Source organism: Pseudorca crassidens, chromosome 3 (genome assembly GCF_039906515.1).
Source record: "Pseudorca crassidens isolate mPseCra1 chromosome 3, mPseCra1.hap1, whole genome shotgun sequence".
Classification (NCBI taxonomy): domain Eukaryota; kingdom Metazoa; phylum Chordata; class Mammalia; order Artiodactyla; family Delphinidae; genus Pseudorca; species Pseudorca crassidens.
Window position 1 is genome coordinate 164,231,433 of NC_090298.1, and position 12,471 is coordinate 164,243,903.

The window sequence follows — 12,471 nt, forward strand, 5'->3', positions numbered from 1 at the left end:
TCCAATTGAATACACATTTATTGAGAGCACATTATGCAGAACAAACACTTCAGGAAGTAAAGGTTAAGCATTTCCTCTCCAGGAATGACATGTATAATGATTCTTCTTGTCCCCACCTTCATTCTTTATGATGCCAACCAGATCCACATGTATGGCTTTCCATGAGGAGCTGAATGTTCTAGTTTTAGTATTTTCACTTGTCCTGGAAAACATGCCCCCCCCCAACAAGACGTTTAGATTAAAGGTAGATGTAAGGATAGAACAAACAAACAAACAAACGAACGAACGAATGAATGACAACAAAACAGAAAGAAACAGCAGGAGTGGGTTAAAGCCAGAAATCTCCATCCAGCAGGCAATGATGGCATGATATCCTAGCATTTTGGAATCCTAGGAAAGGTGTGGCCTTCTTTAGCTTACAGTGGGAGGACTTCTCAAAAATCCAGGTTGAAGAATTCTTTTTTTGAAAAAAAGTTTGGATATAGTATCCTACTCTAGAATTTCAGCCCCCTGGATGTTGGTTTTTGTCCATAAAGAAAGGCTAGACTCTAAGCTCCTTGAAGGCAGGTACTGTGTTGGTCTTATTGCTTTTTGTACATCCACTGCCTACCATAGTGTCTTACACATTGTAGAACTCAACAAATACTCTCTTTGCCCCCTACAAGCTCCAGCTTGGTTTAGATGCCTCAGGCCCCCCAGAGGAACAAATATCTTGTACAACAGCCCATGAGGATAGGAATTCCTGACTCAGTTATAAGAGTCACTGTATGCAGGAAGTCCAAAGCTATGCCTTCCTTCCTGGTATTTATGGTTCATTCACAGAATTTCCCACCCAGTCAAGCATATGACTTTTCCCATAAACAGTATTCCCTGGTTATACAGCTGACCTTCCAATGTTATCAAATGTCTGGGGAACAGAGCTAGAAAGTTAACCCAAGACCAAATTTGTCTGTAAAGGACAGAGGGTTTTGTTAGCTTTTTACTCATACTCTGTGCATAAAAAATAAAAGCTTCAGAAATTCTTTTAATTAAAGCAAATGTATTTCTTAAATGCAGCTACATATAAAATATATTTTAAATATATAATATATCATATATAAATATATAATATATAATTCCCTTTCAAAAGATATACTCATTCAAGTTCCACAATGTTAAACAATAATAATAATAATAATAATAATAATAATAATAATAATAATAAAGCTTTCTTATTCATTGTGGGAAACCAGTAGCTGGAGTGCTGGCAGCTTTATTATTTTGGATTGTCTGGGAAATGTTTCAAAGGTCACAGCCAATGGTTAGCACCTACCACAATTTTACTCTTATTGAGAATGATTAAGCTTAATATATATTAAAAAATTTTCCAATCAGCTGACGTGACTGTCCTAAAACTTTTGTCCTAAAAATGGTTCCATTTTCCTCTTGGTTATTTTGGAAAGATTTAGAATGAATTCCCTTTCCCTCCCTCCAGTATGGAATAGATGTTTCTTCAGTGACCTCAATATTTCCACGGCTGAAGAAAATCCCATATTTTCTCAAGAAATGTAGAAGACAATGTATCAGAAATTTCTCAGTTTTGTTTAGCTTAAAAACAACATATTCTAAGACTCTTTGGCTAGCAGATGTGGTAGGCATGTACATGGAAGGCATAAAACCAAATGAGATTGGGAGGATTTTTATGGATTTTGAGCTTTGGAGCCCATCTGGCTCATCTAGTGACATGGTTTCTTACAAGTATATTCTCCCATTTTTCTAAAAGAGCAATTAGGGGACAACTGTGGAGAGAAGTCTCAGATAGTACTGGGAGCTTATTCCTCAGTGCATTGGTCCTGAGTTAGCTCAATGGAAGAACAGACGAAAATCCAGCAACCAAGTTCCAGAGAGGTTCCCTTTCTAACAGGACCATTTCCTCTCCCAGGAAGGTCCCATTATCACATGCACTCCTCCTCTATAGGTATGTGGAGCATCTGGGGTGGGGTTCCTCTCCTGGATCCTTTCTGTGGTATCCACTAACTCCATGGGGCTCAAGTCCACCTCTCTTTAGACAGTGAGAGTTCAGGGGATGATGACCACTCTGCTATGTCTATGATTGTAAGTCTCCCGCTAAAGGATTCTACATTAGATGGTAGTGGTGCTGTACCCATACTTTAAATGACAGGAATATATTGAACAGCCAGCTTAAGCACTGTTAGCGGGCAAGGAAGAGTCACTGAGAAACAGTATGATGGGAATGAGGAATGCAAATCAGGTCATCAGGAAAAGAACTCTTCTCCATACCCTGCAAGAAAGGGAGTTTGTACTAAGACATGGAGAGGAAGTTCGGGGTGTCAAGGGGTAAAACATTAGAATAAGTCACAAGTCTTCTTACCTCACTGGGTTTTGAGTCAGGACCAAACCTGCTGGAAAGTGTATGAGTCTCAGGCTCAGATTTAGATTTGATGATCTCACCAAACCACTTTTGGACCTGGAACATCAAAGGAAAGGCTAGGATTGTTTTTGTTAACAATGGAGAAGAGAAAAGTCAGTGAGTGAGAAAGACGAGAGAGACATTATGAAAAACTTTTCCTACAAAATGTGATATATGCATACAATGGAATGTTATTTATTCCTTAAAAAGGAATAAAATTCTGACACATGCTATAACATGGGTGAACCTTGAAGACATTACACTGAGTGAAATATATGCGCCAGACACAAAAGGACAAATATTGTATGATTCCACATGAATGAGATCCTTATAATAGTCAAATTAATTGAGACAAAGTAGAATACTGGTTACCAGGGGCTTGGCAGGGGAGAATGGGGCATTATTGCCTAAGGGGTACAGTTTGGGATGATCAAAAAGTTCTAGGGGCTTCCCTGGTGGCGCAGTGGTTGAGAGTCCGCCTGCCGATGCAGGGGGCACGGGTTCGTGCCCGGGTCTGGGAAGATCCCACATGCCGCGGAGCGGCTGGGCCCGTGAGCCATGGCCACTGAGCCTGTGCATCCGGAGCCTGTGCTCCGCAACGGGAGAGGCCACAACAGTGAGAGGCCTGCATACCGCAAAAAAAAAAAAAAAAAAAAAAAGTTCTAGAATGGATGGTGGTGATTGTTGCATGACAATGTGAATGTATTTAATGCCACTGATCTGTACACTTAAGCATGGTTAAAATGATAAATTTTGTTATATATACTTTATCACAATAATTTTTTCATTTGTTGTAGAAACTCAACAAAATATGCATATGCAAAGGAAGAAAATAGAAGTCACACATAGTTGCTCAATCTAGCGAAAAATCACTGATCATGTTTTGGTGGTATCCTTCCATGTGTCTTGGTTTGGGGTCCCCCAGAGGCAGACCTTGAGACAAGGGTTCTAGTGCAAAGAGTTCTTTCGAGGGGTGATCCCAGGAAACACCAGTAGATCAGTGGGGAAGTGAGATTGAGAAGGGAAGGCAGCTAGTAAAGGATGCATAATCCTTTCCATTGTGGACATCTGGGGTTCAGTGCCACTCGGGGGCTCTGGAGACAACAGAGGACACACCTCAGAGTCATCCCACCTCAGGGACAAGGGAGCTGGGGCAACTATCTACCAGCTCCCATCAGTCATTGGTTGATGGCTGCTCTCAAGGGCCATTACTCTCTGGCACCACCAGCTTGCCCTGTGTATAAAGCAGGCATGTCCTGTGGGCAGTAAGAAGCCCACAGGCACAGAGTCACAGGTGTTTACAATAAGCAACCCTGGGCATGTAGAATATAATGCCAAAGTGATATGAGAGAGTCATCAACAACATTTGCTACACCAAGGTTTCCAACTTTGGCACTACTGACATTTTGAGTTGGATCATCCTTTGTAGTGGGGACTATCTTATTAACCGTAGGATGTTTAGCAGTAACTCTGGCCTCTACCAACTAATTGTCAGTAGTACCTTTTCCCCTAGTTGTGACAATCAAAAGTGTCCCCAGACATTGATAAATGTCCCCCCGGGAGTGGCAAAATTGCTTGAGAATAAGTGGTGTTTCCATATACACCATTACCCACACGTGAATAACTAGATAACATAGCATAAGAAATGAATATTTATATATGTTATATAAACAAAATAGAACCCTTCTGGAGCAATGTTTTGAAACTTACTCTTTCACTAATATATTTTTAAAAATTTAAAAATTATGTATTTTATTGATGTATATTTGGTTTACAATGTTGTGTTAGTTTCTGGTGTATAGCAAAGTGATTCATTTAAACATACATATGTATATATTCTTTTACACATTTTTTTCATCATGGTTTATTACAAGATATTGAATATAGTTCCCTGTGCTATACAGTAGGTCCTCGTTTTTAATCTATTTTATATATGATAATTTGTGTCTGCTAATCCCAAACTCCTAACTTATCCCTCCCTGCCCATCCTTTCCCTTTTTGGTAAAAATGTTTGTTTTCTATGTCTGTGAGTCTGTTTCAGTTTTGTAAATAAGTTCGTTTGTATCATATTTTAGATTCCACATATATTCACTAATATATTTTGAATATCCTTCCGGTCATAAAGTATTCTTGTGCCCAGACAAAAATTAACATTTGAATGGTCTATGCTTATGCTCATCCTTTGTTCTCTAGGGAGTGGCTGCTCTGTCGGCTCAGTTTCTTCCTCTCTCTTACCCTCAGAGGAGCTGTTCTTCCTTTCCTAGTTTGGTTCTTTGGGCGTGTGGATGCAGAGTGAGGAAAAGAGGGAGAGAGGAAGGAGCGCACGCGTGCGCACGCACGCGCGAGGAAGAGAGAGAGAGAGAGAGAGAGAGAGAGAAGAGGAAGAGGAGGAGAAGGAGGGAGGAGGAAGAGGAGAAGGAAGAGGAAGAAGTATATCAGTCAGGACATGTTTTGCTGCAGTAATAAACGACCTCAAAATCTTAGTGGCCGAGCTCAACAAAGCTCAGCTGGACTATGTGTCTTCTTCATGGTATTTGAGAAGTACAAATAAAGAACTTGGGTGATTTTGTATTTCTTCTGGCTGCTGGAATATCTTTATTTGGCCATTGCACCTCCTGGCCTGGATCATGTAGATCCAAGTTTCATTGGGGTTTCAGTCTTTTACATTATATTTAATAGTTGCATAGTATCCTGTTCTATAGATGAGTATAACTTAACTAAATCTTAGTAGAAGTATGTCAACGTGGTTCAGTAGTATACAGCACGGTAGCATCTTGCCTGGGGTTCATTTCTAGAGCCAGCATGCAGTTCATATTACCCCTGAGCACCCCTTAGTAAGGAACCATCTTAGAGATTTATCTCAACAAGCCCACAGCAGCCAGTATTTCCCAAGTGTCAGACGCACACTGTTTCTTTTGTTCAGCTGCAGACACATGAATTTGCTTGTGTTTAGTAGCCATATTGAATACAAAATATATATCTTGAAAAACTGGAGGCTCACACTGTGAGATGCCTCAGGCACTGAGATGAACTGGGGGAAGAGTACAAATAAGTCTTTTGCATGGTGCTCGCTCAAGTGCATACATCCACTGAGAAGAGTTGCTTACAGTTTTCTTTGGCTGTACATGTGGATGGATGGGTAGATGAATAGAAGGGTAGGTATATGGACAGATATGTGATTAAGCAAACATAGCACAACGTTACTTACAGAATCTAGGTGATCGGTATTGCATGTTCACTACATAATTCTTTCAACTTTTTCGTATATTTGAAAATGTTCATGATCAAATGTTAGAAAAACTATATTATTATGTAATTTCATTATAGAGCTATTAAAACATTAGTAGAGAGGATATACATCACATGGAAATGTGTTTAAGAATTCATGTTAAGTGGTGTGGTAGATTGCTTTATTGATCTCAGTTATTCACTCTTCTGTAGTAGCATTACACCCTGTCTTAGCTTCGTGGTGAATGGAGTGTTTTTCTCCAATTGACTTTGGGCTTGGACATGGGATCTTATTTGGCCAATGAAATATTGGTGGAGGTGATGCAAACAGAATCACCTTGAAATGGCCTTGCTCAGTAGAGCTTGCCTTCTTGTGATTTTGCCATTGTTATAAGAAGAACTTATGTTAGGGAGATGCTCCCTTTTCTCCCAAGCCTCAGGGTCACAAAGAACAGACCTGAACGTGATCTTCATCCTGGAGCCAGGTCAAGCTGAGCCCAGCCAAGATCAGCTGAACCCCAGTCAACCTGCAGACTCCAGAATGAGAAAAGTAAATATTTGTGTTTAAGCCACTGAGATTTTTTAGGTTGTTTGTTACATGGCAATAGATGACTATTACGCATGGGATAGTTGAAGAAAAACATGGTATTTCCTTGATGCAGCAATTATTTACTTTCTGAAAGCCATTAATAAATTAATATTTCTTACAATCAATAGCATCTCACAGTAGAGAACATATAGGGAGTGTTTACACACTACTCACAAGTGCCTATGAAAATTTAGAGAATGTGGATTTGAATGTTTATTAAACTATGTATCTCCAAATGTTTCTTAATTTTAAAACAATAAAGAAAGAGGCCACAGTTTACCTTCTGGCTGAGGAGGCAGTAGACCAAGAAAATGAAGAAACCCTGAAGGCTGTTGATGATGGTGAAGAGGTAGGCCATGACACGGGCAGCTGAGCCCAACTGCAAGACGCCCAGACACCATGTGCATCCCAGGATGAAGAGCTGAGCTGTTGCTTTGAGTGTCAGCATCCTGAGGGAAGTAGTAATCAATAATGTAAAAAAGCTAATGATGGACATGAATACTTCTACAGCATTGTTGTTAACGGTGAAGACTCTGGAGCTAGAATGCCTGGCTTTAAATCCAAGGCAGCACTAACTAACTGTGTGACCTTGGGCAAGTTACTGTCTGGCGTGTGTTTTGTTTTTGTTTTTGTTTTTGTTTTTTTTAAATCATGTGGCTTGGGAGATCTTATTTCCCTGACTAGGGATCGAACCTGGGCCATGGCAGTGAAAGCGCTGAGTCCTAACCACTACACCACCAGGGAATCCCTACTTTTCTGTAACTCAGTTCCCTAATCTTTGTAATACTCCTATTTCATAGGGTTGCTGCAAAGATTAAATGAGACCTTAACATATGTAAAGTATTTAGGACAGTATATAGAACAAAATTAGTACCATACATACGTAAAGCATTCTAAAACTGCAAAGATAAAGCTCTTTATCTCTCTCTATATATATCATTTATAGATGGAGGGGTCAAAATGTGTGCTATTCAGGGGAACTACATTCAATATCTTGTAATAACCTATAATGGAAAAGGATCTGAAAAAGAATATACGTATGTATGTGTGTAACTGAATCACTTTTTTGTACACCTGAAACTAACAGAACATTGTAATCAACTATGCTTCAATGAAAAAGGAGTGTTTTTAATAATTACAATGCATCAACAAACATAACCTGGAACCATTCCAGGCAAACTGAGATGTAAGGTCACCCTACTTTTGTATCTATATATTCCTAATTTTAAAATATCATATTACATAAGTGAGAAAAGCTAGTTGAGGAACAATTTATGTAGTGATGCTATTGTATGTAAGTCTGTCTGTTCTACAGAAAATGCACAGAAAAAGTCCTGGGAAAATATCAGACATATCATATCATGCAGTTTGTTACCCCTGGATTCCCTGGGAGGTAAAAGTAGCAGGAAAAGAGGGAGTAAGCAACTTTCACTTTTAACTTTATATATTTTGAAAACTTTTGACAAGTAATGAACAAATAACAAATGTGTTATTGTTGTGATTACAATGAAAACCTCAACAAATTACATGTCCAATTAAGATGGATGCTGAGGTCTTCCCTGGTGGTGCAGTGGTTGAGAGTCCTCCTGCCAATGCAGGGGACATAGGTTTGTGCCCTGGTCCAGGAGGATCCCACATGCCATGGAGCAGCTGGGCCCGTGAGCCACGGCCGCTGAGCCTGCGTGTCCAGAGCCTGTGCTCTGCAATGAGAGAGGTCACAGCAGTGAGAGGCCCGTGTACCACAAAAAAAAAAAAAAAAAAAAAAAAAAAAAAAAAAAAGATGGTTGCTGAAAAATAAAAGAAATACTCATAGTTCCCAGTTTTTTGAAATAGTATTATACAAAATATATTTTAACCTAATCCTCCCTGAACCTATTGCCTCTTGTGCTGTGTGGCCAAAGCTGTATTCTTCCATTCTCCTCTTCTTCCGTTTAGTGTTAGATCGCTTCGCTTTTTGAGATTTATCAAGGACACAGGGCTACCCAGTTAGAGACTACATTTCCCAGGCTCCCTTGCAGCTAGGTGTCACCATGTGACCAAGGTCTAGCCAATGGGATATGAGCAAATGTGGAACTTGCAACTTTCATGCCAACTCCTTCCTGCATATGGGATACTGATAAAGACAACATCCTAGGGGATGGTGGGGCAACACAATAGAAAGAACGTGAGTCCCTGGATCACTCTGTGGAGCCGAGCTTCCCATTAGCCCTGGACTGTTTACCTCTGGCCTGTGGCGTGAGAATGAAATAAACTTCTATTTCACTCCCATTTTTGAGTCACAGAAATTTAGCCTGTACTCTAGTGAATACCGCTTCTCATTAATTGTGATAGTGGAAGATGGTAGTGGTCTTGCTAGTCCTTAGAGCCTGGCTGTGGGGTGTATGTCTGTGTCAATATGTAGGAGGGACCAGTAGGAAGTGAGTAGAGGAAAAGAGGGTTAGAAAATACCACTTGCTTCATCTTACTTTAGATTCTGGATGGTTGACACGTCACTGTTGAGGGAGGAAAGTTTTCTTTTCAAAATCCAAAGAACCAAGATAAAAAATACAAAATTCACCTGCAGGAATGACACAGACCATGTAGAATACAAGTTAAGATGTACTATGTCCACTGTAAATTGTACACAACTCCTACCTCCCTGAACATGGGTTTGAATTGGTAGCAGGTGGAAAAACCAAATCATACAACCGAGAAAATATATGTCCCTTGTGCTATCTTGCACCCATGTCTGGTGCTTCTTCTTAGGTCAGGAACATCAGAGCCACATATTCACTCACACAGATAATGGCACAGACGGGGACGAGGAAAGCCCAGATGAATTTCTGGTTCAGGTCGAGCCAGCAGCTGGGAAAAATGGGAAAAGGGACGCAAAGAGAGATCAGAGAAAGCACATGAAATGGATATGAAATGACACCTTTTCCTAACAGAGAATTTTCCAATGTCTCCTGAAAATGTCAGCTGACAATGAAGGCTTTAATTGTTCACTACCATGTGTTACTGCTACATTTTACAGGCACAGTCCTGTTAAATTTTCACACTAGTATTCTGAAGGTGGGACCATGGAGGTGACCATTATCCCCATTTCACTAATGAGGGGACTGAGAATTAAGGACTTGAGGTCACAAATTATGGGAGAGATAAAGTTGGGACCTAACTGCAAAATTCTCCCCTTCCAGGGCCCGTGAGCCATGGCCGTTGAGCCTGCGCGTCCAGAGCCTGTGCTCCGCAACGGGAGAGGCCACAACAGTGAGAGGCCCACATACTGCAAAAAAAAAAAAAAAAAAAAAAACTCCCCTTCCAGAGCCTCTTACATCATTTTTCCCTGCCTCACTGGGAAAGAGATTAGAACCCTTATACTCAAGGAGAAAGTAGAGTGCATTTGATGTGAATATCCCAATCATCACTATTAACACTGCCCTCAAATATGTCCATGGCACAGGGTGAGAGTCAAGCTCACTGATCAGGTGTTCCATAAAGATGAGGCCTGGATGCTGCGGAAATGGTCACGATCACAGCCGGGACTCCGTAGCCCACTGGGAACATGAGCTTCTTCATGAACCTGTTGATACTGGAGTGGTTGACCACCGTCAGTTTGCGTGCAGTGAGGAAGAGGTACAGGCCCTCCAGCAGCATCCAGGTGAAGGAGGCCAGGTAGAGATAGTGCAAGGCACCTGCAATGATGGCACATAGCACCTGGGGAAGGAGGAAGGTGTCACCAGGAGGGATTGTCAGGGTGGAGCATGGCCCCAGGGCGTCTCTTTTATACTGACATTGAGTTCAGAACACCTGGTATTAGACCAAGGTCATTGAAGGTAAAGGTGGTTGATAATCAACGGCAGCACTACTCACCTTGGTACATCTCCCCCAACCTCCCTCTGGGGCCCAAGGCTATTTTATTAAGGTGTCCAATGCAGCATGGCTCCATGAACTCAACAAACACTGGAGGCAGGGCAGGGGTATTTTGCGACAGTACAAGTACCTTGATCTCAGTTCTATCGATGGCTGTTAGGAAGAGCAGGTGGGCCAGGAAGAGGCAGAGTGAGAGCTGCAGGTGGAGCGAAGTGCTGGTGCTCTGGATGGCTTTGCACAACAGGAAGGTGAGGGCTGCCAGGAGGAGGCACAGCAGAGACAGGCTCAGCCCCACATAGGTGATCACAGTCAGTGTGGGATCCTTCTCCTGGGACACATCAGAGAGGACATCACAGTCACCCTTTCCTGCTCTGGGATTATACTCCCCCACCCCTTGGAATGTGGCATCCCAACATAGGCAGATCACCTTCATCTCTGCAAGGAGGGGAGGGATGCAGGACTTCCTGTATGCTGTCACCCAGCCTATGTTATCAGTACTCTGACCCCTCGTCTAGGATATGTGTCCAGTCTGACCTTCTCCCACCACCTTTGCTGCTGCCACCCAAATCCTGACCACCATCATCTCTCTACCAGTCCACTCCTGCTGCACCACCATCCATTCTTGACCCAGGAGCCAGAGATTTCTTCTAATAAGTATGCAGCATCCCTGATTCAAATTCTCTCTTGCCTTTCCATTGTAATTTGAATGAAATCCAAACTCCTGACCGTAGCATTTGAAGTCTGATGCATTTTCCCTGTGCCCTTTTCTCCAACCTGAACTTTTCCACTTCCCTCTCATTCACTCTGCTCCAACCACATTTATTTCTGGAACACACCAAGTTTGTTCTCTCTCAGGACCTTGACACATACGTGTATCTCTTTTTGGGATGTTCTTCCCTGAAACCTTTTTTTTTTTCATTGAGGTAACATCCAAATAATATAAAACTAACCATTTTACACAGTACAATTTAGTGACTTTTAGTACATTCACAGTGTTGTGCAACCACCACCTCTCTCTAGTTCCAAAACATTTGAATCACCCCAAAATAAAACCTCATGCCCATTAAGAAGTTACCCCCACTTCTCCCCTTCTCCCAGCCCCTAGAAACCATCAATTTGTTCTGTCTCTATGGATTTGCCTATTCTAGGCATTTCATATAACTGGAATCCTACAATATGTGGGCCTCTGTGTCTAACTTATTTCACACAGCATGATATTTTTGAGATTCACCCACATTGTAACCCCACTGACTTAATATTCAGATTTCAGCCTGAGTAGTTAATTCTCCTCTAACCATGTTATCTAAAGTAGCACACTTCTGCAATCACTCCAGACACACGCTCTTTAAAAATTTTCCTTATAGCATTTATGGCCACCTAAGCAGGGCCTCCAAAAGGATTAGCTTGAGGAATTCAATGTTTACATCATACCTGTGTGTCGAAGGCCATGAGGACAGCGAAACTGGACAGGTGAGTGGCATTGCATATGCTGTGAGTCTTGTTTGCTTGTATCAGGAAACAGCCCTCCGTGGACCAGTGGCCGCCCTCCTTTGTACCTTTCCAGTAGACGCAGAAGACCTTTTTGATACTGGGCTTTATCTGAAAATAGAACAGGCTCATCATGTCCTTCCTTGGGAGGGACTGCTCTCAGAGTGTCAGTCTATGCTGGTGGGGTGCAAAGAGGTGACACCATGGGTTAGGAGAGATCAGGTAATTTCTATTTTAAGTGAAGAGGATGACCACCAGGAACCTGTCCGCGTAGTCCCAACTCTATTGGGATTCCACATAACAGAAAATGAACCCACCTCTCTCTGGGAGCCAGAATTTTACAAGATGTCATTGGCTTCAGGACTTGATCCTCCAACACGGGAGTCAAATAAAAATAGAGTATAAGGCTCACTTAAATTTTTCTCCCAAATACTCTCTAAGCCAAATTTCCCTAATGTCTTCACATCAATTCTGCCCTGACCGCTTACAACACAATAATTGCTCATACAATGACAGGGGTAGTGTAGGGAAGAAACATTACCAGGAGACAATAAAGTTAGTTTTCAATCTCTCTTTTTTTTTTTTTTGCCCCCAGGATGTCCATAGCAACACTTGATCGGGCCAAGGATGTGAGTTGGATGCTATCCTATTTGGCGGCTGTATCTCCTTTGATAATCCACTGGACCATCCCCAGATATCTTGCTCCACTTCCATTGCTCCATGCCATACATCAAAAATTCCATTCCTAGATTTTATGCATCAGATGGAGAAAACCTACCTTTCCTCACCTTCTCCCACTTAATTCTTATTTTCTTAAAAATTAAAAAAAGTTTGATTTATTTTTTCCAGCCTTATTGAGATTTAATTGACATATAACATTGTGTAAGTTTAAGGTGTATGTAATGAT

The 12,471-nt window shown here is 41.5% G+C and overlaps 1 protein-coding gene across 1 annotated transcript in view; it reads right to left on the reverse strand.

Annotated features, from left to right (window-relative positions):
- The window catches only part of ADGRE3 (adhesion G protein-coupled receptor E3), a 41,595-nt gene continuing 29,124 nt past the window's right edge, over nucleotides 1-12,471 (reverse strand). Inside the window, 8 exon segments of the mRNA XM_067730183.1 lie at nucleotides 1-202; nucleotides 2,372-2,467; nucleotides 6,508-6,676; nucleotides 8,693-8,784; nucleotides 9,005-9,071; nucleotides 9,685-9,920; nucleotides 10,207-10,404; nucleotides 11,508-11,675. Of these exon segments, the coding sequence (XP_067586284.1) occupies nucleotides 194-202; nucleotides 2,372-2,467; nucleotides 6,508-6,676; nucleotides 8,693-8,784; nucleotides 9,005-9,071; nucleotides 9,685-9,920; nucleotides 10,207-10,404; nucleotides 11,508-11,675 (1,035 nt within the window). The 3' untranslated portion in view covers nucleotides 1-193.